The following is a 26,635-nucleotide window of genomic DNA, read 5'->3' as shown; positions in this document are numbered from 1 at the left end:
ACTCCCAGCTGCAAAAGAGCAGAGGCAAGTGTCACCGGGGGAGTGCCCACTGCTCACAGGGCAGGAGAAGGGGGCCAGCGAGCAGCTCTGCTCTGCTCTGATCTGAATATGGCATTGGGTTCTGGTTCCACCTGAAGATGGGGGTCTGATTTTTTAAAGAATTTGCAAACCTCTCCACTGGATCTCACCTACCAGCCCTTCCTGGCATTTTTCTCCTCTTGCCTGGAGAATCTGTCCCTCATCCCTAGGTAGGTTTAAAATATAGGTTGGTGTTGAGGTGGGGCACGCTGGCTCATGTCTGTAATCCCAGCACTTTGGGAGGCCGAGGTGGGCAGATCACGAGGTCAGGAGATCAAGACCATCCTGGCCAACATGGCGAAATCCTGTCTCTACTAAAATACAAAAAACTAGCTGGGCATGGTGGTGGTTGCTTGTAATCCTAGCTACTCGGGAGGCTGAGGCAGGGGAATTGCTTGAACCCGGAAGGCGGAGCTTGCAGTGTGTTGAGATTGTGCCATTGCACTCCAGCCTGGTGACAGAGCGAGACTCTGTCTAAAAAAATAAAAAACAAAAAAAGATTGATGTTATATATTAAGCCATCATGTCACTTAAGTTTTTTAATCTTGAAAGAACTGAGCTTTGGAAAAGTTACAAGAATAACTCAAAGAGCTGCCTTCTCTTCTTCACCCAAATTCTAACTGTTTAGCATTTTTCCACATTTGATTTGTGTGTGTGTGTGTTCTGACCCATTTGAGAGTATATTTGCCTATGTCATACCCCTTAAATACTTTACTATGTATCTCCTAAGGCAAGGAGATGTGTACCTAGCCACAGTAATCAAAATCAGGAAATGCAACTTTGATCCAATCCTGTTATCCAATCTATAATCAATATTGCAGATTCACTCACCATCCCAATTCTATCCTTCATACCCATTTTTTTCAGACCAGGACTGAATCTTTTACCACGTTTGGGGTTTAGTTGTTAGATCTCTTTAGTTTCCTTTATCTTGGAACAGTTTCTCAGTCTTTGTTTTTTATGACATTGGCATTTTGAAGCATCAGGCCAGTTATTTTATAGAATGTCCCTCAATTTAGATTTGCCTGAAGATTGTTTCTTTTTTTAAATTGAGATAAAATTTACATGCAGCAAAATTTGTTCTTTTTGAAGTATAGTTCTATGAGTTTTGCCAAATCCATACAGTTGTATAACCACCACCAGAATCGAGATCTGGATGGGGCAGATGCTTCAGCCCAGGAGTTCCTCAGGCCCTGCTGGTTATCCCCCTGCACCTGCCAGCAAGGAGCAAACACACTGTTCTGTCTGCAGTTTGGCCTCTCCCAGGACATCTGATGATTGGGGTTTTTTTAAGTCATTATCATTCTTTACTGTTATCAATCGTTGCCTTTTAAATCAGAAAGTCCATCATGAAGGCAAACATGGACCAGATCCGAGAAGGAGGAAAACAAGTGGCCTGCACACGAGGAAGCGTGTAAGATGATGCACTCTCGTGCTGGGCAAGCCTGGAAAGGGGCTCCTGTTCACAGGCCCCAAGACGAGTTCGACAAAGGAGAATTTGGAAAATGGGCAAAGAGCAGGGATATGTTGGGTTAAAAATCAGCTTTTTCAGACTTGGGTTTTTTGGTTTTTTTGTTTTTTTTGTTTTTGAGATGGGGTCTCACCATGTTGCTCAGGCTGGTCTCAAACCCCCAGCCTCAATTGATCCTCGCATCCCAGCCTCCTGAGTAGCTGGGATTACAGGCATGCACCTGGCAGCTTTTTCAAAGTTTTGACGGTAATCTAAGGCAATCTAAGGCAGTAATTTTTTTAAGTGACTTGATATAAAAAGATTGGTAAGAGCAAAAGGGTACAAGTGGCATAAATGTCTAGAGCAGGGAAGTGACAGGACTTTCATTGTTCTTGGCTTTGAGAAGTGGAAGTGGCTGATGGAAGTACCTGAATGATGCATTTGTCTGTGGGAAGGCAAAGGATGCCCCAGAGCTCTAACCAAAGGCTTTGCAGCAGCCTAAAAACAGAGAAAAGTTGGGAAGTGGAGGGGGGAGAACTGCACTGAGTCATTAAGAGTGCTGTCAAGTACCATGTGGCCATTAAAAATGACCTTTATGGAGTTTTCCAAACTGTTACTCTGGTGTGGGTTTTTTGGTTTTGTTTTAAAATAGCTTTGCAATGAAAACTTTCGTGACCATACAAATTATCTTTTCTCTTCCTATTTCCTTGTAGAGGTTTTTTCCCTCCTTGTCTTAAAGTCATAAAAATATTGTTCTGTGGGACCATCTGTGGTTTAATTATAGTCCTTAATATTCATCTTCTCAGTATCCCTAGTTGGTGTTAATAGTTACTCTTGCAAATTTTCTTTTCTATTGAGAAACAAATGAATTTATGGAAAGTTTCCAATACTGTGGAAAAATACTTTGCCAAGTAGGATGCAAAATTGCCTGTCAACTATGTCCTTAGCCAGGTTAAAAGTGGTCAAAAGGGGGCTGGGCACGGTGGCTCACACCTGTAATCCCAGCACTTTGGGAGGCCGAGGCTGGCTGATCACGAGGTCAGGAGTTTGAGACCAGCCTGGCCAACATGGTGAAACCCCGTCTCTACTAAAAATGCAAAAATTAGCCGGGCGTGGTGGCGGCGCCTGTGGTCCCAGCTACTCGGGAGGCTGAGGCAGAAGAATCACTTGAACCCAGCAGGCAGAGCTTGCAGTGAGCCGAGATCACGCCACTCACTCCAGCCTGGGCGACAGAGCGAGACTCTGTCTCAAAAAAAAAAAAAGGTGGGGGGATCAAAAGACAGGGAGTAAAACAGGAAAAAGGACTTGAAAGAAACCCATCCCAACGTGAATAGCTGGAGTTGCGGAGTTCCCCTTCCCTCTCTAGCCCACGTGGGCAGATTCCGTCCGGGTTTGTTCCCACCTTGGTCCCTGCTCCTGGAGCCCTGACCCCTCCCCTGCTCAGAGCCAAACGTAGTGCCTCATGGCAGCCGCAAGCTCATCCTAGACTCTTAGTACATTTATCTCTCTCACCCAAAACTGTTCTTATTTTCTTGCTCTTTTTTTTTTTTTTTTTTTTTTTTTTGAGACGGAGTCTCGCTCTGTCGCCCAGGCTGGAGTGAGTGGCCGGATCTCAGCTCACTGCAAGCTCCGCCTCCCAGGTCCACACCATTCTCCTGCCTCAGCCTCCCGAGTAGCTGGGACCACAGGCGCCCGCCACCTCGCCCGGCTAGTTTTTTTGTAGTTTTTAGTAGAGAGGGGGTTTCACCGTGTTAGCCAGGATGGTCTCCATCTCCTGACCTCGTGATCCACCCGCCTCGGCCTCCCAAAGTTCTGGGATTACAGGCTTGAGCCGCTGCGCCTGGCCATTTTCTTGCTCTTTTTATCTTGAATAGTTATTTATAAGTATTGTATTACTGTCAGATGCCTCCAATCCACTTTAGCAACAGAAGTTGGTGAGAGCTAGAAAATGAGAGTAACGAGATAGAGTCTGTGTAGGTACTTGGAGTTGGGTGCAGCCACCAAGCTCTGCCACCTTCTGAATGCTGGGTTCTCACGTCCATGACACCCAGCCACCCCCCAGAATCCCTCTTCTGGGCCTTCCTTGCCACCCGCCCCAACCCCTGTCGTAGCTGGGTCAGCCCAGGCTTCCTTCTTCCCAGGGAAGACGCTTCCCTCCTGGGGCCAGGCCCTGCTGTCACAGGACTTCGAGCTGCTGTGCCGGGATGGCAGCCGGGCTGACGTCACCGAGTGGAGGCAGTGCCATCTGGCCCGGGTGCCTGCTCACGCCGTGGTGGTCCGGGCCGACACAGATGGGGGCCTCATCTTCCGGCTGCTCAACGAAGGCCAGGTGGGCTCAGAGTCCCCCAACCCCCCTGCACAGCGTCCTGGATGGTGCTGGGCCTTGTGGTCGCTCAGCAGGGTGGGATCAAGAGGGGCAGGACCCAGAGACTGTCCTTGGGATGGACCCCAGCATTGGGCCAGGTCAGAGTGAGGAACCAGCCGGCTGTGCTGGTTGCCCAGGAGGAGGGCTGGCCAGGGGAGGGGGACCCAGAGGAGGGGGACCCAGGGACCCAGGCACCCTCAGAAGAAGCTCCTGATACTTGTGTCTCTGAGAGCTAAAATCAAAACATATGAGCAAATAAACGAAGTGACAAAACCAGAGCCTTTCAAAGCATTCACCATTCACCATGAATTACATGTGGCGAATAAGGTTTGGCCCAAACCGCTGCTTTTGACAGCGATATACTTCTGACCACTGGCGCCCCAGGCTCAGTTAGTTTTGTCCCATCCAGGCTGCCACTGCCAGCCCCACGGCGTGTCCTCAGGGCCGTCCCACCCCTGGCCACAGTCATGTGTCCAAACAGCTGAGTGTGATGAGGCCAAATGGACTCAGAGCAGACCCAGAACTGGCAGGGCCCAGGGGAAGGAGACAGCGGATCAGGGGAGGCACCGCAGAAGAGGGAGGCCTCGCCTGGCCCTCACAGTGGGCGCCTGGTCTGAGGTCAGGGAAGAAGGAGGTAGGGCCCGAAGTGGGAGGAAAGGATGTGGCCTGTCAGGACCCTCAACACCCTGTACCACCCCCTCTTGACACACAGCGTCTGTTCAGCCACGAGGGCAGCAGCTTCCAGATGTTCAGCTCTGAGGCCTATGGCCAGAAGGATCTGCTCTTCAAAGACTCCACCTCGGAGCTTGTGCCCATCGCCACGCAGACCTACGAGGCGTGGCTGGGCCAGGAGTACCTGCACGCCATGAAGGGTCTGCTCTGTGATCCCAACCGTAAGTCCACCCGTCCCGACTGCTGCCAGCTCCAGCCCAGCTCGACCTCGGGCATGGCAAGGCTCTCTGGGAAAGCGGCTGGGGGAAGATGCTCACCAGGGAGGCCTCTGTAGGAACCTGTCATTTCTGTCCTCTGCCTCTGGGGCTTTGGGGAGGAAGCCCCTCTTCAGCTGCACCGCCTGTCGTGCCTCGGAAGCCCCACCTGGCCGCAGCGGAGTAGGATCCAGGCCCTCAGAATCTGCCTTGGGAAGGGTCTCCTCACCCCTCCATCCGTGGCCATGGCGTCCTGTCAGTTCTTCTACAGCCTCTCGCTCCTACTCCCCGCCTCTATCCCATGGCTACAGCCCTGGCTCAGGCACTGTCTTTTGCCTGGACTGGTGCAGTAGTCTACAAGCGAACTTCTTGCCTTTAGCCCTCCAGCCCCATATATCTTCCACCTACAGCCAGGGAAGTGGGTACCACACACTGAGTTAGATACACGACAGCCGTGGTCTTCCTCAAACCTCACAGCTGCCCCTTTTCTGTATGAGGAAGTGGGATCCGATGGTTAAATAACTTATCCCAGCCACACCGGAGAAAGGCCCAGAATTTCCCTTGGGTCTGACTCCAAGCTCTTCCATGGCAGTACCGGCCTGGCAGTGACCGCTTGCTTGCCCCACCCCAGGGCTGCCCCCCTACCTGCGCTGGTGTGTGCTCTCCACTCCTGAGATCCAGAAGTGTGGAGACATGGCCGTGGCCTTCGGCCGGCAGCAGCTCAAGCCAGAGATCCAGTGCGTGTCAGCCAAGTCCCCCCAGCACTGCATGGAGCAGATCCAGGTGGGGGTCGCGCAGGTGCCGCGTGGGCCAGGTGGGCAGGTAGTGGCAGTGCCTGGGCGGTTCTTACTACCCACTCCCCCTGCTGCCTGGGGAAGAGAAGAGTGTCTACTGCAACAAGGCCACAGAGACAGGCGGGAGGAGCGACCACAGGGACCAGCACCCACCCCAGGGGACAAAGACGGGGGGGCGGAGCAACTGCAGGGACCAGCACCCACCCCAGGGGACAGAGACAGGTGGAGAGGAGCGACTACAGGGACCAGCACCCACCCCAGGGGACAGAGACAGGCGGGGAGGAGGGACCGCAGGGACCAGCACCCACCCCAGGGGATAGGCAGATAGGAGTGAGTCCCCTGGAAAGCCTGCGAGCTCCTCACCGAGCAGGGGCACCAGCAGCAAAAGGAGCACTGGCCCAGCTGGGCGCTGACGCCCTGTAGCCTGGGGCGAGCCCCTTCCCCTTTCTGAATCTCAGCCTTCCCTTGTGCAATAGAGAGTGGGCGTGAATCATTGTTCAACCTTTTTTTTCTTTTTTCCTAATTTTTCTAAATAGACAAATAGTAATTGTGCATATTCATAAGATACATGGTGATGTTCCGATACACAGAATACATGGTGATCGGAGCAGAATAATAATTAGCATACTGTCATCTCAAACATTGCTCATTTCTCTGTGTGGAGAACATGCAGTATCTTCCTACCTGTTTGAAACTATGTATTATTGTTAACTCTAGTTATCCTACAGTCTGTAGAACACTGGAGCTTATTCCTCCTCTCTCTTATTTTGTATCCTTTAACAAATCTCTCCTGGGCGTGTTGGCTCACACCTGTAATCCCAGTACTTTGGGAGGCCAAGGCGGGTGGATCACTTGAGATCAGGAGTTCAAGACCATCCTGGCCAACATGGTGAAACCTCGTTTCCACTAAAAGTACAAAAAAATTAGCCTGGCATGGTGGCACGCAGCTGTAATCCCAGCTACTCAGGAGGCTGAGGCAGGAGAATCGCTTGGACCCGGGAGGCGGAGTTGCAGTGAGCCGAGATCATGCCATTGCACTCTAGCCTAGGTGACAAGAATGAGACTCTGTCTCAAAAAAAAAAAAAAATCTCTCCCTATTCCTCCTTTCCCCCACCCTTCCCAGTCTCCAGTATCCTCTGTTCTACTTTTTACTTCTGTGAGATCAACTTTTTTTAGCTTCCACATATGAGTGGAACATATGGTGTTTAACTTTCTGTGCCTGGCTTATTTCACATAACACAGTGTCCTCCAGTTCCATCTGTGTTGCTGCCAGTGACAGGATTTCATTCTTTTTTATGGCTAAATAGTATTCCACAGTGCATGCCGATGACATTTTCTCTATCCATCCTCTGTTGTTGGACACCTGGTTGATTCCATATCCTGGCTATTGTGACCAGTGCTACGATAAACATGAGGTGCAGGCATCCCTTCCACAGGCTGATTTCCTTTTTCCTTTGGACGGATTCCCAGTGGTGGGATTGCTGGACCGTACGGTAGTAAATAGTTCGATTTGTCATTTGTGGAGGGACTTCCATACTGTTTTCCATAGCGACTCTCTGGGTTTCCATCCCCACCAACAGTGTAAGAGTTTCCTTTATTCTGCATCCTCACTAGCATTTGTTATCTTTTATCTTTTTGATAACAGCCACCCTAACTGGGGTGAGCTGATACCTCACTGTGGCTTTGGCATGCATTTCCCTGATGATTAGTGCTGCCTGCTGGCATTTTGTATGTCTTCTTTTGAGAAACGTCTGTTCTGGTCATTTGCCCATTTTTAAGTCGGATGATTTTCTGCTGTTGAGATGTTTCCGCTGCGTGTATATTCTGGATATTAATCTCCTTCGGATGAGTAGTTTGCAAATATTTTGTCTCACTCCGTAGGTTGTCTTCATTTCACTCTGACGATTGTTTTATCTGCTGTGCAGAAACTGTTTTGTTTGGTATAATTCCATTTGCTTATTATTGCTTTTGTTGACTGTGCTTTCGAGGTCTTTTCATAAAATCTTTTCCCAGACCAATGTCCCGAAGCGTTTTGCCTGTATTCTCTTTAGCCCTTTTATTGTCTTGAGCCCTGCATTTAGGCCCCTGATCCGTGATGCGTTGACCCCTGCGTAGGGTGAGGGGTAGTTTAGGGCCCAGTTCATTCTGCACTTGGACATTCCGCCTTCCTAGCAGCAGCCACTGAGGAAGAGACCACTCTTTTCCCAACGAGTGTTCTTGGAACCTTTGTCAAAAATCATCGGGCTGTAGACCTGTGGGTTAATTTCTGGGTTCTCTATTCTGTATCATTGGTCTCTATGTCAGTTTCTATGCCTCTATCTTTGTTCTTTTTGCTTAGGATTGCTTTGGCTATTCAGGGTCACTTGTGGTCCCATACAAAGTTTAGGATTGTTTTTTCTAATTCGGTAGAGAATGTCGTTGGTATTTTCATAGGGAAGTTCAACTTTTTTTTTTTTTTTTTTTTTTGAGACGGAGTCTCACTCTGTCGCCCAGGCTGGAGTGCAGTGGCCGGATCTCAGCTCACTGCAAGCTCCACCTCCCAGGTTCACGCCATTCTCCTGCCTCAGCCTCCCGAGTAGCTGGGACTACAGGCACCGCCACCACGCCCGGCTAGTTTTTTTTTTTTTTGTATTTTTTAGTAGAGATGGGGTTTCACCATGTTAGCCAGGATGGTCTCGATCTTCTGACCTCGTGATCCGTCCGTCTCGGCCTCCCAAAGTGCTGGGATTACAGGCTTGAGCCACCGCGCCCGGCCGGAAGTTCAGCATTTTTGACAGCACCGTGCACTTGGAAATACATTTTACATTGACCACAATCTAGTGCACAAAAAGTTTTCTTTCAGATATAAATGAAAAAAATATATGTCCTTTATATACAGAGATATGACACAAACAGTACCCGCTACTTCTCATGTATTCTATTCTAATCCTTTTTTTGCTGACACTTGTCATGACCCATTAAATGGATTTGGCCCCCACGAACAGACTCACCATCGCAGCTAGAAACACCAGCTGGCCCGGCCTCTCGTGCCCGTTCGGCTCCGCCCTGGTTCGCTTCTCTGCCTGGAGACTGACGCCAGATGCAGAGGAGGCCCCAGAGGCTCTGCAGTCCGGGAGGGCTGCTGTGGTCACGGGTGTCCAGCCTTGGCCCAGAGCCCCGGCTGTCAGCCCCTGGGTGTCCACACTCCCCAGATTCTGTTTTTAGAGCAAGTAGGTGGGGTCTGTTCAGGGGGTCCCCAAGCACAGGCCCCTCAGCAGTGCCAACCCTGCCCAGGCCGGGGAACCACATTGACTGGAAGGCCACAAAAAAGAGACCGGGCAGGAATACAGGGTGACCAGGCCTAGGACAGTGACCATCGCACAAGCTGACACTCGCTGTGCGCCCCACACAGTGAGGGTCGTTGTGTGGATCATCTCATGTGACCCTCACAGCAGCCCTGGCAGTTGGTGTGACCATCGGCCCCACTTTTGGGTCTCGAGCGGGGAGAGAGAGGCTGGGGAAGTAACTTGCCCAAGGTCACCAGCCAGGATGGGCTGTGTGAGCTTCCCCACACCACTTTGCCTGAGCCAGGCCACAGCGCTGTCTCCACACCTGTGGATCGCGAGAGTGGAGACCACCCCAGCCTCAGGCCAAGGAGTGCCCAGGCCCAAGGCGGGGGTGTTCCGGGAGCTTCCGCAGGCACTGATGGAAGCCTGTCCTTGTGCAGAGCTGAGAGCAAGTGTGTGTGACGCTAACAGGGGAGCCTCCGCTGGAACCTGGAACGGAGGGAAGGTCTTGGGGAAGGGTCTTTATTTCTTTATTTCCCAATGCCTGGCAGGCTGCCCTATTGTTCCAAGCGCCCCAGAGGAGGGAGATGTGCTGGGAGGAAGGTTTCAGCTCCCTCTGAGTACCAGCCTCCTCTCAATCTGGGCTCACAGAGGGCCAGGGGGCTGCCCTGCGGCCTGCGGGAAGAGGAGAGACCAGGGGCTCCTCAAAACCCCAGCAAAGGTCTCAAAGACCCTCAGTTCTAGCTTCTGAGGTTCTCAGAGAGGTATCCAGTGTGGCCGTAACACCCATTCCTGCCCTGCCAGTTACAGGGAAGCCAGAGGGCCTGGGCTGCGGTGCATGGTCTGTGTCCTGCCCACAGCGCAATGGGAAGAAGGAGGTCTGGGCAGTGGAAAAAGGGTCCCGAGAGGTGCACCCTCCTGGCCCCAAATGTCAACGCCGCTGCCTGTTATTCTACCACCATCACTTCACGCCTCTTCAGGAATGGTGTGGGACACCTTCCTGGGGCACAGGTGTCCCCACTGTCCCCCACTGTCATCCCCTTCCCTTGAGGTTAATCACACTCTACTATGGCTTTGTTGCCGGTTAGCCCCTTGGCAGGGTCCTGGGGCCACCTGTCAAGGGGCTTCTGAATGGACAAGTGGGGTGGGTACAGGTGACCTGGAGGCCCCAGGAGGGTCCTGGGAAGAAGGCGCTGGGTCCTCCTGCTGCCATGGAAGGCAGAGCTCCATCCCTCAGCCCTGGAGCCTCCTCCCTAGGCCCTGAGACTGCCGTCGTTTCAGATCCGCCACTCTTCCATCTGTACAGGCATTTAACAGACAGGCATTATACCACACGGTGTGCTGGCCCTTGGCCAGGTGCTGGAGAGGTGGTGCCTGGCCGTCTGGGGGCTGGCAGTGCATAGGGAGGCCCATGCCAAGCATGAGGGTAGGGATCACGCTTGCTTTGCTCAGAGCAGGGACACAGGGGACCCTGGGCAGCCACACGCAGGAGTGCTGCGTGGGTGTTTCAGCCCCTTGGTCCTCCAGACACCCCTCCCGGTCAGGCGTCTTCACAAGGAGAGGAAGGGGCAGGCTGCCAGGATGGGCTATTCCCCACCCAGATTCCCCAGGGGAAGGAAGCCTGAGGCCACAAACCCCTAGAGACCAGGCCCTGCCACCTCCATAGGACCCCGACATCCAGAACCATCCTGGGTCCACCCTGGCCCAGTTGCTGCTTCTGTTCCCTTCAGGCTGGGCAAATTGACACTGTGACCCTGAGCGGCGAGGACATTTACACGGCGGGGAAGACGTACGGCCTGGCTCCGGCAGCTGGCGAGGGCTATGCTTGTGAGTGCAGGGCCTGCCGCCTGGCCGCAGCCAGGAGGTGGGGAAAGTGTTATAAATATAAAAGAGTCCCCCTCTCAGCTATTTTCACAAGCTCCCTGCCTCTCTCCTGGGGATAGTGACTGTCTATCACCAGGCCTGCCCCTCCTGCCCCAGGCCTCAGTTTTCCCAACTATTCCACATACGTCTCTAAGGGGCTGGCAAACTTTCTGTAAAGGATTGGAGGATAAATACTTGAGACTTTGCAGATGACAGTCTGTCTTTCAATAACCCTTTCAAAATATAAAAATCATTCTCAGTTTACAACCCAGGCCATACAAGAGCAGGCGCGTGGTTTGCCATCTTGAACTACTGGGGCCTCCTCAGCCTCTTCTGGCCCTAACCAGCCATGGAAGGTGGCCCTTTGGAGTCCCCCTGCCAGCTCATTTGCACCTTCTGAGGGGCCTGGGCTGGGGCTTTGGCCTCTGTCCTCTTACTGGTGACCTCAGAGGCCTGGGTCCCTTCCACCCGGGTGTGAGCAATCTCTGGGCTGTGGGAAATGCTTCTGCAGCCTCAGCTGTGACTCCACTTTCCTCCCGGGAAGTGAGAAAAATACCACCTGGGTTTAAGGAAAGAAGGAAATCCCTGTGGGGAAGGGCTGCTGGGGGCAGAGGAAGACAGGGCTGGAAAGTGGAGCCAGGAGGCTGCATCTCACAGGGGACGCAGGCAGGGCCCCTGCTGGGCCTGCTCCCGGAACACCTGGTCTCAGGCCTGGGCACTGTTTGGCCTGCACAGCTCAGACAAAGAGGCAGGAAGGAGTGGGTTTGAAGGAAGGACCCCACAGGCCCTTGCCCGGGCTCTCAGCTGAGGGGCCCCTCGCATGAGTCCCTCTCTCCCCAGCGGAAGACAGCAGCAACTCGTACTTCGTGGTGGCGGTGGTGAGGCGGGACAGCTCCCACGCCTTCACCTTGGATGAGCTTCGGGGCAAGCGCTCCTGCCACCCTGGCTTCGGCAGCCCTGCAGGCTGGGATATCCCCGTGGGCGCCCTCATTCGGAGAGGCTTCATCCGGCCCAGGGACTGCGACGTCCTCACAGGTACCCCCCTTTTAGGAACACAGACTAGGGAAGCCTTCTCTGGGGTTAGCTTCTCTGGGGATAGTCCCACAGCCAGTTCTGGAGGGGACCCTTGTTGGAAGGTGGCCAGGCTTCTGCATAAGTGCCCAGGTATCTCCACACGTTGGGGACAGAAGCACCTGCCATATACGGTACATGAAGCCCTTTCCGTGTGTTAGATCACACAACATTCATGGAAACTGGCAAGATCCTTGAGCTGACAGGCCAGACACCTCTGTCCTGGCTGTTAACTCAGAAAACATACAAGCACTTTTTTTCTAACCACTGACACAAGCACACGGAGGGCACTAGGATTGGCAGCTCCTACTCCCAGACAGCTGCACGGCTGCTCTGATTGGAACAAAATAGTGAGGTAGTGAGTTCCCTGTCCCTGAGGGAGTTCACGCGAAGGCTGGGTGGTGGTGTTCGGTGATGGGGTTCCTGTATCTAGACAACCTCTGCATTACCCCCACTGAGATCCTCCAGGAGACACTCCACTCAGAGCCGAGGGGAGCAGAGCAGACAGGCGGCCTTGCAGCGTAGGGTCAGGTGGGTGGGCAGACCTGTGGGGGAGCGGCCCGCCCAGCTCCCTGCCATGCTTTCCACTGCTGGCCCCTCATCATTGCCCTTCCCTGCACCCCAGCGGTGAGTGAGTTCTTCAATGCCAGCTGCGTGCCCGTGAACAACCCCAAGAACTACCCTTCCTCGCTGTGTGCGCTGTGTGTTGGGGACGAGCAGGGCCGCAACAAGTGTGTGGGCAACAGCCAGGAGCGGTACTATGGCAACAGCGGCGCCTTCAGGTACTCAGGGGGCCTGGCGGTCTGGGGCTGTGTGCAGAGGCTGGGACCCTCCTGCCGACGCCTGCCCTGCCCTCTGTGTGGCAGATGCCTGGTGGAGAATGCGGGCGACGTTGCCTTCGTCAGGCACACGACCGTCTTTGACAACACAAATGGTAGGTGAAGGCCAGAGCAGGGCCAAAGGTAGGTCGGGGGGACTGTTCCCCATTCTCAGCACCATCCAGACACCATGTTGGGCTGGGGCCGAGCAGCGGCTCAGTGAGGCTGAGTCTAGAAGGCTGTGTCCCCGGGAAGCTGGGAGCCCCACGGGTCACAGGGTAAGACCAGACCTCAGACCACACATCCAGGGGTGCTGGATACATGACGGTCTTCGCTGGTCTGGAATTCAAGTCCCTAATCCACCGAAACGGTAGAAACTCAGTCCCAGTCGGTTTGGAAAGACCCCCCTTCTGGGGGTATTTACGTAGTGCCAAGGTGTGAGGTGGGGTGGCGGGAGCCTCTCCATGGGGTCATGAGTTCAATCAGTATGTGGTCTGTGTTCCTGAGCAGGTCACTGCCTCCTGCAAGGAAATCTCTCTGCAGCCCCCAAGCCACACCAAGGCAGGGCACACCTGACACACCACACAGGCAGTTTTCTTCCTGGAGTCACCTTCCTGGGCTCCACCTAGGGTAAAGAACTCAGGGACGCTCTGCTCCGGGACCCCCGCACACGCATGGTCCTATCAGCACACGCCTCCCCAGCTTACGTCACTTCCCCTCTTCTTGTTCTCCGTGAAGGAATCTGAAGCCTAGAGGCTGTTTTCCTCCAACACCAAAGGCTTGTACTTTCAACATTCCCTGACTACACCCCAGGCTTTGAAACCCAAAATGCTGGAGGCCCAGTCTTCTCCACTCACTCCCAACATGTTTCTTCCTAGAGACTTAGCCCAGAAAGTCACAACTGTGGCCCGGTGGGGAGGGGACTGGACAATGGGAAGTAAGACATGCAGGGAAAAAAACCCCAAAAACATCAGTATTTCAAAACTTGGATCTTGCCTCCTATGGGGGTCACCAAGGCGGTAGGACCATTTGCCCCAGCAGAGCTAGGGAGGGCTCCAGGCCCTGAACCCTTCCCCTGCACAGCCTCCTACCAAGAACACGTGGAACCCTCCCCCAGAGAGGGGCTGTGTGCTCCTGCCTGAGCCCGGCGGGCCTGCCTGGTCCCAGACCTGTGCACGGTGTGGTCTGGGATGGGGTCGGGGAGGCTGGCAGGTGCTGGAGAGGCCTTGGAAGGTTCACTTGCAGTGAGTCACCCGCCTCCCAGGGCCGCTCCTTTCCCTTTGTCTTTAGCTCTCCTGGAGGCCCACCTGGATTTCCTGGAAATGGGAGGAGGATGGATACTAAGTGAAGGCAGAGACACGAGAATGTGATTCCTGAGAGCAGCATTTTCTCAGGCAGCCCTGGGACTGCGTGCTTTAGAATCACTGGGGTGCTGGTTTAACATGCAGATTCCCGAGCCCGATCTGAGACCTCCTGAATGAGATTCTTTGCAAGCAAGGGCCCTTGAAGCTGCCTTTTACATCCACAAGTGATGCTATGCCCTGTTCTATTTGAGAACCTCAGCCTTTAGGGGCAATCACCCACCATCTTCAGGGAGCCACCCCACCCTCAGACTTGAGGATGTAACACATAGATGGGGTTCTCTGCCTAGGAGTGATTAACAGCCTCAGTTTGCTCACCTGTAAAATGGGGACAACACCACCTGCCCTGCGTTACTGTTGTGGGGATCAAGCAACACTTGTGAAGTGCTTGTCACATAGTAGGTACTCCCTACTCCCTGCTAATGGCAGCTCCTGCTAATGGCATTAACACAGCTGGGTTCTTTCACCCTGGTAACACAGCAGAGCACTTGGAGAATGGAAAGGGTTGGGGAGCTGGCCAGATGTTGCCACCTCCCTGTAGCGAAGGCCTTGGAGGACCCAGGATAGCAGCCTGTCTTTACACTTCTCCCCACTCCCCTGAACGTCCCCACACACACTGCTTTACCCCTCTCAGGCCACAATTCCGAGCCCTGGGCTGCTGAGCTCAGGTCAGAGGACTATGAACTGCTGTGCCCCAACGGGGCCCGGGCCGAGGTGTCCCAGTTTGCAGCCTGCAACCTGGCACAGATACCACCCCATGCCGTCATGGTCAGACCAGACACCAACATCTTCACCGTGTATGGACTGCTGGACAAGGCCCAGGTGAGCCAGGGCGGGGCTACCTCATTGAGGGGTGTGCAGCAGAGGTACGCTGAGCCCCTGGGAGGCCTCAGTCTACCTGGAGCAGACCTCTAGAGAAATTGAGGAAGCCTGGGGGAAATTCGGTGATTTTCACTTACGCAAGGACATACCTCCAGAAACTACCCCCCTGCCTCCTGCATTGTTGATTTTCCCTTCTCAATTGGACCATTTTCACCAACATGAAACATGCTGTGATTTCTGCCATCCTTAAAGAACTAACTAACCTCTTGCTCTCACATCCATCCTCTTGCAGCTGTAATCCTGCTTCCTTTTTTTTTTTTTTTTTTGAGATGGAGTCTTGCTCTGTCGCCCAGGCTGCAGTGCAGCGGCGCGATCTTGGCTCACTGCAAGCTCCGCCTTCCGCGTTCACGCCATTCTCCTGCCCCAGCCTCCCGAGTAGCTGGGACTACAGGCACCTGCCGCCACGCCCGGCTAGTTTGTTTTTTTTTTTTTTTTTGTATTTTTTTTTTAGTAGAGACAGGGTTTCACCGTGTTAGCCAGGCTGGTCTCGATCTCCTGACCTCGTGATCCTCCTGCCTCGGCCTCCCAAAGTGCTGGGATTACAGGCGCGAGCCACCGCGCCCGGCCAGTCCTGCTCCCTTTCAAAGCAAAACACTTCCAGAGTGGTCTGCTCTGGAGTTAACAGTCCTCTCCTCTGGCCTCTCTTAAGGATGAAGACTGAGTTAACAAGTCCTCTCCTCTCCTCTCTCTTGAGGATAGAGACTACCCCAGACAGGCTCCCACCAGGGTCCTGAAGCTGTTCTTGTCAATGTCACAGTGACCCATGTTGCTAAACCCAGTGGCCATTTCTCAGTCTTCATTTCACTTGACCTCTCAGCGGCACTGGCCACAGCTCTCCCTCCTGCAGGCACCCAGTTCCTCAGCCCTGGCTCTCCGCTCACCTCTCTGGCCACTCCTCAGTCTTCTTTGCTGATTCCTTCTCATCTCCCTGACCTGTTAGCCCTAGGATTCAGTTCTCAGCCCTCTTCCCCGTCTACAGCGGACCCTTGATCTCATCCAATCCCAAGTCATCAGATACCATCTATCTACAGATGGCTTCTGAATTTACATCTTCAGACCTCAGTCCCAAACTTGCATATTTAACTACATACTTGACATTTTGATTTGTGTTTCTAACAGTCATCTCAAACGGATCAAGTCCAAAGTTGGACCCCCCGTCCCTCCTTCAGTCTTCCCCACTTCAATTAAGAGCAACTTTAGCTTTTCCATTTCCTTGGGAGTCATTTTTTACTCTGGTCTTCCTCTTGTGCTCTATATCCAGTCCATCAGCAAATCCCACTGGTTGTGCTTTCAAAATACACCTAGAATTTAAACCCAGGTTGTCTGACAATGGAGCCACTGGTTTCTAACCACTCCCCTCCCCCAACTTATGCTGAAATTGCCTTCTGCACACCCACCAGCACCACAGAACTCCAGAGCTGGCTGGCTCGCCAGGCCTGTTCCTAAACTTTGACATTGTGAAGTTATGCATGTTCCTGTCATCTCCCCCACAGAACCCCTCTATCCCAGGAGTGCCATACTCCGGGTCCTTGGGCTTCCCTAGGGTGTTGCTAAGTTCTCTGAAGTAATGTGGGAGAAGAATCCTGGGTGGATGTGCATTTTTCTGGGGAGAAGGCTGACAGCTTTCATCAGCTCTTTAGGAGGATCTGCGAGTCCCTCCAAAAAGACTGAGAGCCACCTGACTCCTTTGTTCCTCCTTGATCAGTACTTAACACCTGACATAGACATTCATGCATGTTCTCCAGATGTCCTTTATTTATATTTGTATTCATAAGTTCTCATACGACTTCTGGTCTTTTTAGTAGCTCTTTTAGGGCTGTAGCCACAGAACGGTCATTGCAGTGATCCTGAGCAGGGTGGAGGAGTGCAGCATCCCTGGGCGGGTGGGTCAGTGAAGACACGCCCAGCTCACCTGTTATTCTGTGGCTGGTTGCAGAACACACATCTCTCTCGAAATTGTTTCGGTTTGTGCGGAGACAGCTGTAAGACAGAGTGAGAAAGCCTTATGGAAAAGGCCAAGAAATGCTGAGCAGGCCTAGCACAATGCTCAGGAATCGCACCCACACCATCCCTCATTTCTGGGTCTTTCTTTCCCAACATCTCAGGCCTTAGGCCTGCATCCAGGAGCTGGAGCACTGCAGTGCTTGTGAACACCTGCCTCTTCCAGTGGCGCCTGTGGGCCTAGTGTCCCCACACCCCCTTGGGTGACAGAGGCCGATCAGTTGTCACGCTTATGACTTCCAGTCAGAGTCGTGGGGCCCTGAAATTACTTGTTCTTTGGGTCACTGTTACTTAAAGCAATTTGCAGCAAGCTGCACCTGGGCGGGTGGCCCTGCCTGAGCCCAGGTGAGAAGCAGGTCTGCTTGCGGTGCTTCCAGGACCTGTTTGGAGACGACCACAATAAGAATGGGTTCAAAATGTTCGACTCCTCCAACTATCATGGCCAAGACCTGCTTTTCAAGGATGCCACCGTCCGGGCGGTGCCTGTCGGGGAGAAAACCACCTACCGCGACTGGCTGGGGCTGGACTACGTGGCGGCGCTGGAAGGGATGCTGTCTGAGCAGTGCTCGGGCGCAGGTAGGGCAGGCCCGCCCCGCCGCCTCCCCGGTGCCGTTCAGACCCCTTTACCGCAGAACCTTGAGGGAGCGGGGCGGGGGTGCTGCGGGTCCGGGGAGGCGGGTGGAGGCCGGTTCACAGCGGTCCGGGTGGGGCGTCCCGGGAGGATTTTGGCCAGGAGGGCAGGAGCCCGGCGGGTGTCCCAGACGAAGCTGGGTAGTGAGTGTAAACGCTCAAAACGCGGCGCGGGGAGGATCTGAGGCCACGGCAGAAACATGCACGTGGTGTGTTTTTGGAAGGAATGAATATGTAAAGGCAGCAGGGAAAGGAGCGTTGCAATCGAGCAGAAAGAGGGAGGCTGGGGCGAGTTCGGTCCCCCCACGCCCACCCCAGAGTCGGGGCCTGAGGCGGCCACCGCGGCCCGGGCTTCGGGGCCTGACCTGCCGCGTTCGTCCCCAGCGGCCCCGGCGCCCGGGGCGCCCCTGCTCCCGCTGCTGCTGCCCGCCCTCGCCGCCCGCCTGCTCCCGCCCGCCCTCTGAGGCCCGGCCGCCCCGCCAGAGCCCGCGCCCTGGGAGACCCGCCGCGCCCCAGAGCTGCCGGAGCTGCGATTCCCGCCCGGGGAGTTTCCGCGGCGGCTTCGCGCTGGAATCCAGAAGGAAGCTCGGGAAGGCCGGGCCCGGCGCGGGCGGGAGCAGGCGCCTCCCCGGGAGCCCCGCCGCCCACGGGCGCCACCTGGCGCTGCCACCTGGCGCTGCTACCTGAGGCGCCGCCCCCGGGCCCGCGCGGCCCTTCCCGCCAACCGCCGCCTCCCGCCACCTGGAGCCGCGCGGGCCGCGCCGGAGAAGGCCGGTTGCCCAGGAAACCGCTGAGCCCGGGCTTCCCGCCGCCCGCCCCGCAGAGCCGCCGAGGGGCCGGCCCGCCTCCTCCGCGCAGCCCTGCGCCCCCGTCCGCGAGGCCCCCTGGGGACGCGGTGGCCACCGAGGCACCTACTTCCGGAGGCTGCAGCCAGGCGCTCCAAGGAGGCCCGGCCCCGGCGCCAACGGGACCAGCCCGTGGGACAGCGGCCTCTGCTGGCGGGGGAGGGAGGGAGGCCGAACCAGGGCGACGGGGAGAAACCCGCCGGGGACCCCTCGAGGAAGGGACCTTGTCCAGGGTGGGGGCTCCAGTTCCTCCGACCGCCCATGCGCTGGGAGGGAGGCCGGCCCCGGGGACTCTGTGCCCCGCCTCGTCCCCCACTGTGGCCGCGCCAGCTCCAGCCCGGGCCAGCCGTCCGCGGATCCCCCTCCTGAGTCTCCTCAGGCTCTCGCCTCCCGCACCCCCATGGATGCCCACCGCCCGCACCCACGCCCGAGCTGCCCCGAGCCTGAAGGGAGCCGGAGGCGAGCCCCCTGAAGGGCTGGGCGTGGGGACACGCCATTCCTCCGGTTCCGAACGCGGGTGGGGGGTGAGCTCCGGCTCCTCACTCGGCCCTGCACCTACTGGGCCCGGCACCGCTCACACCCCGTTCCCGCCCCTGCGCGAGGCCGCAGAAAGAGCCTGGCCAGGGCCTCTCTCTACTCCATTTTGCCAGTTGTCTGAGAAGCCAAAAAAAGTTTCTAGAACTGCCAGCCCTTAAAAAAAAAGAAAAGGAAGAGAAGAAATGGGAGCAGGCAGCCCTCGTCAGCAGACTGGGAGCCGCGTGGGCCCGGAGCTATTTGCATTCCGGTCTGCGGGGGCTCGGGGATGCTGGTGACAGGCCTGGTTCCCGGTGGCTCGCCCCCACCTGTGGGCGTCGGGAAGGATCTCTTCCATCGCTCAGCGGCAGAGGAGGCCCTGGCATCGTCCTGGCTGCAGCCGGGCAATCCCAAGGAGTCCTGGTCACCGTCACCCCGCCGGGAGGGGCCACAAGGACCTGGGCCTCTGCCACCAAGCTTTGTCCCCTCTTGCTGTAGGGAGCCAGTGATTCTCCTCCGACCTGATGATTGCTTGGTTTTTTTAAAGGGAGATTTGAGGGGTGAGAAGTGCGTTTCTGTGTGGCTACTCCGGGCTAGTGTGCTGTGGGTCATTGAAGGTGTGGCCTGCGTGGGTGCAGTGACATTGGATTGTCAGGTGGCAGTAGGGGAGCCCTGCTATGTCAGTGCTAATGAAAGATGTTGGTTTGTTTCTGAAATAAAGCTAAACAAGCCTGCACATGCAGAGGCTTGGACCCTGGTAGAAACTTCCCGCTGCCAATTTGTTGTTTTGTCAGGGGCTCAAAGGCCTACCTGCTCCACCCAAAATGGCAGATTCCATTCTCCAAGAGCCAGTCAGGGACCACTCTCATCCTCTAGTCAGTGAGGCTCCCAACGCCCTTCTTCCACCTGGACTGGTTCTCTGGCCCTTGCAGGGCCTGGGCTGTCCTGCCACATTCCAGCTGCCTCCACCCCATTCCAGCTGCCTCCACCCCATCAGTCTCTGGGGTGTCTGCCCTTCTGGGGGTGGGTACAGATGAGGGTGCAAACTTCTCTGCTGCCCCCTGCCCCACACCTCCAAAATAAGCTGCCCACATCTTTTCTCTGGCAAGCTCACTGCTAACTCACTGGAGGGGGAAGCGTGGGGAGCTGATCTCCAGAGACCCTCCAGTGGGTGCTCTCTGGTATGTACTGAGAGCGGGTGGGCCCGGCTGGTCTTTGTCAGTGCTCTGCTCTCCCTCTGGAAGGGGAGGTTTTCTCTGTTTCCCTCTCTCATGGCTTCACTTGGCCCCCACACCATCCCGCCTCACCGCTGTGGCCATCTCCCAGAGCCAGGTCTTGCCCACCACTGCACACAGGCCATTTTCCATGAAGTCGGCTCAATTATCACAAAGCCAGTCAATTCCTGAGGACCTGGATGGCCAGAGTTGACCCATCTTGTCTCTGCATCACATGGCCCAGTCTCAGCTGCACTGTCACCCCAGCTCGCCTCATGCTACCACTTCCCCACCCTGAACTTTTGGAAAAGGAAAGTTAACCTTTGGGCACCCTAGCTCCTCATCTGAAAAACACACAGAGTACGATCACCGGCGTGGTGAGGCGGTTGTGAAGATCGAATCTAAGACGCAAAACACTCAGCACAGTGCTTGGCAGACGGCGGGTGCAGGAAGGATGTTCACTGTCACTATTGCTGTTACTCTAGAACCTGTTTTCTTGTCTTCAATTTCAAATTCTTGGGAGAGATCATCCGATTGGCCCAGTGTGCATCAGGCTTTCAGGTGTCTATCACTGGACCAGTCAGCACAGGCCAGAAGCAGGGTCTGTTTGCTGACACATGGCCACCGAAGCCCCAGAAAAAGGAACTGAAATCCTTGTGAGTCAGGCAGCCATTCCCCAGCACCGCCATGGCTACCAGGTCTGTGGTAGGTCTATTGGCCATTGGTGGAGCAAATACTTACTGATACCTACTGTCAGTACCAGGCCGAGACCTAGGCAAGAGGGACCCTAGTCCTCAGTTTTGTGCTTTCAAGCAGTGCTTTTCAGACTTTGATGTGCACATTAATTGCCTGGGGATCTTGTTAAAATGTAGATTCTGGTTCAGAAGGCCTGGCGTGAGGCTGAGAGCCTGCAGTTCTAACCAACTCCTAGTTGGTGCCTGTGCCGGTGGTCCGGGGACCACCCTTTGAGACGCAAGCCTTCAGAGGCCTCTGCCGGAGCCCTCCCCTAGACCACACTCCACCACCCACAGAGGGAGGAATCACAGGGAAAAGGGATGCGTTCACTCAAGGGTCTTTGTTTTTTTGAAACGGAGTCTTGCTCGGTTGGTCAGGCTGGAGTGCAGTGGTACAATCTTGGCTCACTACAACCTCCGCCTTCTGGGTTCAAGTGATTCTCCTGCCTCAGCCTCTCAACTAGCTGGAACTACAGGTGCCTGCCACCACGCATGGCTACTCTTTGTATTTTTAGTAGAAATGGGGTTTCACCATGTTGGACAGGATGGTCTCGAACTCCTGACCTCGTGATCCGCCCACCTCGGCCTCCCAAAGGCCTCCCAAAGGGATTACAGGCATGAGCCACCACACCCGGCCTCAGAGCCCATTTTTCACACCATGTTCCAGATACCCTGAATCCTGGAATTTATACCCCAAACAGCCCTGAGCCAGCTTCCAGGGTTTGGAGAGCCCCTTCCCTAGATCCTACCTCCCAAGGCAGCCAAAGCCTTGGAGGTTCCAGTGAGCCATGATGGTGCCGCTGTCCTCCAGACCACACCCTGTCTCAAAAAAAAAAGATATTCCAATGTTGTGGAATAAAAACCAGCTCACTCACCTAAGATTCAGGAAACTTGAATTCTAGTTCCACTTTGGTGTTCGCCCCGGGCCGATACTTTCTCCTGTCCCCATCTCAGTTCCCAAATCCATAAACTAAGAAGTGGGTATGGTGCCTTGACGGTTTCTAGCTCTAACAGTAATTCATAGACTAAAACGCATCGGAGTCTTCACAGGGTTGTTGCCTGTGCCGAAGTGAGAGGACCCGGGTGGACTCCCTTTGTTGCTGACTTTCTCAGCTGCCTGTGAGTTGGTGCTAACAGGCCAGAAGCTGGGTTTCACAGCGGAGAGTCATATACATCAAAGGCTCTCACCTTGAGCATGTGCCAGGATCACCTGAGGGCTTATTAAAACACAGACTGTGAAGCTGGGTGCAATGGTGTGTGCCTGTCATCCCAGCTACTTGGAGGTTGAGGCAGGAGGATTGCTTAAGTCCAGGAGTTGAGGTCAGCCTGGGCAACATAGTGAGACTCCCATCTCTAAATATATATATATATTGGCCAGGCATGGTGGTTCACACCTGTAATCCCAGAACTGTGGGAGGCTGAGGTGCGAGGATTGCTTGAGCCCAGTAGTTCAAGACCAGCCTGGGTAACACAGACCCAATCTCTACCAAAAAAGAAAAGAAAAGGCTTTTAATTAGCCAGGCATGGTGACGTGTGCCTGTGGTCCCAGCTACTCAGGAGGCTGACAGCGGAGGATCAGTTGGGCCCAGGATTTCGAGGTTGTAGTGAGCTCTGAGCTGTGATTGCGTCACTGCACCCCAGCCTGGCAGGTTCCCAGCTGGTCCAATGCTGCCGCTCACTCCACCTCACTTTGAAGAACACTGTTCAGGTCAATGTGAGCTCACACGCCATGAGTGCATTAACAGGTGCCTGCCCCAGGGGCTCCAGGGCTGGGGTGGGAAGGGCGAGTGGTTCCCCCTAACCAGGGGACCTCATGGAGGAGTCTGGGCCCAGCCTGGAAGAAAAGCCAGGTCTGTGTCCATGGGCCCCGGGAGCTCCATGTGGAGAGGTGGAATGTGTGGGAAGGTGCCTCAGCGCCTTGCCCGGGTCTCCGAGCAAGCGGGCTGCAGGTGGAATGGCGTTCTGACTTCACCCTTTCCCAGCGTGTTGCTCCCCGGTCCCTCTGGCCCTGCACTCCCCACCTCATGATTCTGAGCAGGGCCCTCAGGAAGAGGAGAGAACTCAGAGGTTAGCATATGAAGGTTGTTTGTGGTCAGAATACCCCCCTTCCTCCTTCTTAGCTTCTGAGGTCCCTGGAAACCTCCAACTCCACAGAAAAACCAAATGTTATCTCTCTACTGTGGTCAGTCTTTGGGTTGTTGGAGGTTGAAGAGAAGGGCCTGGTGGTTTACCGGGCAGGGCATTCTTAGCCAGGATCCCCATCCGACGACTGTGTGGCAGACTCTGCTGCTGGTCTTCTCCCCTTCTTCCTGTCTGGCAGACCCCGATTCTGTTCGGGTGGCGATGCGCCCGACTAAAAATACCCACTCCTGCGTGCCCAGGCAACTCAGTTCTGGCTGAAGAAATCTAAGAAGTTCCAGGGCGTGGGTTTCAGGGAGGCTTTTTAGGAGGAACTAACAGCTGGCACAGCCTATTGCCCCGGAGCCCTTCTCCCTCTTCCTGCCCAGAAAGTGGACAGGATTGCTGGAAAATGGAGCAAGAAGCACAAGGAAAAGGACCGCATGGTCAGGAGAGCAGAGCAAAAAGACAGAAGCATTCGGCTCAGGTGACAGCGCCCAGGCCTGGAACAGTCTAGACTCCCTGACAGCTGATTCCGGCCTTCTCTTGTTTCAGCCAGCTGCATTCTGAATTGATGTAAGTGGTAACAGTGGAAAGAGCCTGAGATGGGCCCTTGGGGCTCCTAGGCTCTTGTCCTGGCTTTGTGTGGCTCAGGGAAAGTCATGGCCCCTCCGTGTGACCCGTTTCTTCATCTGTGGGGTGACCTGAAGGCCTCCAGGGTCTCCTCAGGCCCTTCTGTAGCTCGGATTCAAGAACCAGAGCTGGTCCCAGCTGAAAGTTCCCGAGATGGGCATAAGTGGGGGTTTCAGGGATGGGGCAGGAAATCACCTTGCGAACAGTGACAACTGGGGTTGGTGTCTTCTCAGTGTTCAGCCAAAAGGAAACCTTGAAGCACAGAATTCAAGGGGTCTGTCAACAGTCCAGTTGTTGGAAGCCTTTTAACACCCCAAAGGGGAATTGTTTCTAAGTATCTCCTTGATTGTGACCTTGGGATTCACATTTGTCCCTGGAAGAAGCCCCTGGGGATCGCTGCAGACCGGTTCCCGGCCCCACACGCCTTGTAAGTTAGGTGGGATGGCCGGTTGGAGCTACCTCAGAGGGAAGCCTGAGGCGCTTTTGATTGGTGGCAACCAGGTCATGAGGCAACCTCTGTGACGTGTGAGTCAGCTTAGGCCTGTGTCCTGTGGCAGAGCCCTGGTTGTGGAGGCAGAGCCATCCCCTCCAGAAGTACAAGGCCTGAGACTGGAGACGAGGAAAGAGCAGGTACCATCAGAAAAGAATGAAAGAATGGGAAATAGATGCCGGCTGCCCCAAACCGCACCATCCTCCACCCTGGCCCAGCCACAGCCCTGTCCTGGCGTGGATTCCTTAAAGCACCTGTCGGTTCTGTGGGCTTTCTAGGGAGGCGGGAGGGTGGGGGCCTATGTCTCAGAGGCAGAATGCACCAAAAGCACTTTTCAAAGGCCATCTGTGGGCAGAGGCACTAACTGGAGATTGCAACAGATGTTTTCATGATCGAGCTAGTGTGAGTCGGCTCAGGAACAGCCACGCTCCACAGAGGCAGCCCGTGAGCCTCCGTTAAAGAGGATCATTGGCCAGATTCCACCACGAAGGCTCTGGGATTCTGCCTGCTCCCTCCTTCTCTTCCTGCCCCCTTTGGAAGGCCTCCTCCAGACTCCAAGCCCAGCCGGTGATGGAATCACCGTAGCCGCAATAAACCCATCTGTGACCGTGGGACACACTGCAGGGGTGGAGAGGAAAGCTTGCCTTTGAACACAGTAAAATAGATTCACCTGTGTCTTCCCTTGGTAAAACTCCTGTGTGTGTGTGTGTGTGCGTTGTGTGCATGTGTCTCTATGTGTGTGCATGTGACTGCGTGTGTCTGTGTGTGTCTGTGTGTACGTGTGTGTACATGTGGCTGTGTGTGTGTGTGCGTTGTGTGCATGTGTCTCTGTGTGTGTGCATGTGACTGCGTGTGTCTGTGTGTGTCTGTGTGCACGTGTGTGTACATGTGGCTGTGTGTGTATGCATGTGTGTGTGTATATGTGTGTGTCTGCATGTGTGCGTCTACATGTATGTGTGTGTGCTTGTGTGTGTCTGTGTGTGTCCATGTGTGTGCCTGTGTGTCTGCATGTGTCTGCGTGTGTCTGCATGTGTGTGTGTCTGCATATATGTGTGTGTCTGCATCTGTGCGTGTGTGCATGTGTCTGTGTGTGTGTTCTACATGTGTGTGTCTGTGCATGTGTGTGTGTGTCTGTGTGTGTGTGCGTGTGTGTGTGTCTACGTGTGTGTCTGTGCGTGTGTGTGCATGTGTGCATGTGTGCGCGTGTGTTCTACATGTGTGTGTGCGTGTGTGTGCGTGTGTGTGTGTGCGTGTGTGCGCGTGTGTGCATGTGTGTTCTACGTGTGTGTGTGCGTGTGTGTGTGCGTGTGCGTGTGTGCATGTGTGTGCGTGTGTGTTCTACGTGTGTGTGTGTGCGTGTGTGTGTGCGTGTGTGTGTGTGCGTGTGTGTGTCTACATGTGTGTGTGCGTGTGTGTGCGTGTGTGTGTGTGCACGCGTGTGTCTGTTGGGGGCAGGGGAGTTGTGGTTTCACTGCAAGGCACAGTTTTAAGAAAGGAAGGCTAACTACAAATGTATACACAATGGTGGCTGCATGTCATTATGGACACATTGGTCCAAATCCACAGAGACACAACTGTGGGCTGAGTGATGGCGCTGTGTAAGGGAAAGGCTGTGAATTGTGACACACGCACCCCTCTGAGGGATGGTGATAGTGAGAGCTGCGCCTGTGTAGGGGCAGGAGTAGATGGAAGATCTTTGTACCTTCTGCCCAGCTGGCCTGCTCTTTAAACTGCTCGTAAATATAAAGAAAGTCTGTGTTTTGTTTCAAGGCCTCACCTGGCCAATATATCGACCATAGTCTAATCATGGAGAGACTACCCCATCGCCTTCCAGTCCCCGTTTTTATCATCCACCCCCCGACCGAGTGCATAGGAACTGTCACCCCGAAGATCATCTGGCTGTGGGTCTCTCTCCTTCTCCCTGTGAGCCTGACTTTTTTGATCCCACCGTCTCAGCTCCTATGCCGGAGCCTGGAGAGAAGCAGCGGCACCAGGCCAAGGCTTCCATCCCAGCCGGGATGCCCTCGGCCTGCCAGCCGCCTCCGGCCCCAGTTTCTTTAGCCCACGTGTCTCCTGGAGAGGCAGAGCTGCAGGCCGTCCTCAGGCCCCCAGACTCCAGCAGGAAGCCAAGCAGACTGTCATGGGGACAACTAGCCACAACTTTAGATATGGACTCGGGGCGAGGGCCCCTCTCTGCCTCTCCCCCAGAACTTCCCGAGGAGAAGGTGTCTGTGTGTGTGGAATTCTGCTGCCCTGGCCCCTTGGGGAGGAGCCCTGGCTTTCCTGACAACGAAGATCTGCCATTGCAATGAGGCAGTGCAGTGCCCTGACTTGCTGTAGGGAGTGTTCTTTAAGACCAGCCTGCTGAAATGGACCTGAAGACAGCAGCTGGACAGATGGCCAAGACAGAGGTGCCATCGTGCCCATCCCTCGGTTTTTTGTCATGAGAGACATACTGGAAACAGCCTAAATGCCCAGTATCAGGTTGGGTAAATGAAACACGGTCCATACTTTCCTTCCCAGTGGAATGCGATGGATGATGGTCTGCAGCTGTTAGATGAAGGGCAGAGCTATATTTACCGA

At 54.8% G+C, this 26,635-nt stretch overlaps 2 protein-coding genes across 7 annotated transcripts in view; one reads left to right on the top strand and one right to left on the bottom strand.

The window, feature by feature from the left end:
- MELTF (melanotransferrin) overlaps positions 1–26,635 on the top strand; it is a 60,479-nt gene that overhangs the window by 9,010 nt on the left and 24,834 nt on the right. The window contains exons 7-16 of one of the 2 annotated variants that reach the window (XM_028843544.2): positions 3,670–3,857; positions 4,606–4,786; positions 5,451–5,602; positions 10,610–10,706; positions 11,583–11,777; positions 12,439–12,595; positions 12,680–12,747; positions 14,627–14,814; positions 17,253–17,451; positions 17,890–19,627. In XM_028843544.2, the coding sequence (XP_028699377.2) occupies positions 3,670–3,857; positions 4,606–4,786; positions 5,451–5,602; positions 10,610–10,706; positions 11,583–11,777; positions 12,439–12,595; positions 12,680–12,747; positions 14,627–14,814; positions 17,253–17,451; positions 17,890–17,969 (1,505 nt within the window). In that variant the 3' untranslated portion in view covers positions 17,970–19,627. Of the gene's footprint in view, positions 1–3,669; positions 3,858–4,605; positions 4,787–5,450; positions 5,603–10,609; positions 10,707–11,582; positions 11,778–12,438; positions 12,596–12,679; positions 12,748–14,626; positions 14,815–17,252; positions 17,452–17,889; positions 19,628–26,635 lie in introns of those variants that run through there. The other variant, XM_077991135.1, reaches the window with a different exon arrangement.
- Positions 16,612–18,847, bottom strand: LOC106997202 (uncharacterized). Of its 5 annotated transcripts, none has more exons than XM_077991149.1 (3): positions 18,421–18,847; positions 17,193–17,255; positions 16,612–16,854 (listed from the first exon to the last, which is right to left on the bottom strand). In XM_077991149.1, the coding sequence occupies exons 1-3, from the start codon at positions 18,845–18,847 to the stop codon at positions 16,790–16,792; spliced, it is 555 nt and encodes a 184-aa protein (XP_077847275.1). In that variant the 3' UTR covers positions 16,612–16,789. The 5 variants fall into 5 exon arrangements, 2 of the variants coding, with proteins under 2 accessions (XP_077847275.1, XP_077847276.1); XR_013413461.1 differs by lacking the exon at positions 18,421–18,847 and adding an exon at positions 17,382–17,518 and having other exon boundaries at positions 16,717–16,854; XR_013413460.1 differs by lacking the exons at positions 17,193–17,255; positions 18,421–18,847 and adding an exon at positions 17,382–17,523.

Source organism: Macaca mulatta, chromosome 2, assembly GCF_049350105.2.
Source record: "Macaca mulatta isolate MMU2019108-1 chromosome 2, T2T-MMU8v2.0, whole genome shotgun sequence".
Classification (NCBI taxonomy): Eukaryota; Metazoa; Chordata; class Mammalia; order Primates; family Cercopithecidae; genus Macaca; species Macaca mulatta.
This window is presented reverse-complemented; position numbering and strand designations above follow the sequence as displayed.

What these genes read in the sequence shown, in the direction of transcription:
- LOC106997202 (XM_077991149.1), bottom strand. Translation starts at nt 18,847, where the DNA reads ATGGCGTGTCCCCACGCCCAGCCCTTCAGGGGGCTCGCCTCCGGCTCC. An exon ending in CCTGGCTGCAGCCTCCGGAA is followed by an intron (nt 17,256 to 18,420) that starts GTAGGTGCCTCG and finishes GTCTCCAAACAG; the next exon opens with GTCCTGGAAGCACCGCAAGC. An exon ending in AGGCAGGGCCACCCGCCCAG is followed by an intron (nt 16,855 to 17,192) that starts GTGCAGCTTGCT and finishes TCTGTCTTACAG; the next exon opens with CTGTCTCCGCACAAACCGAA.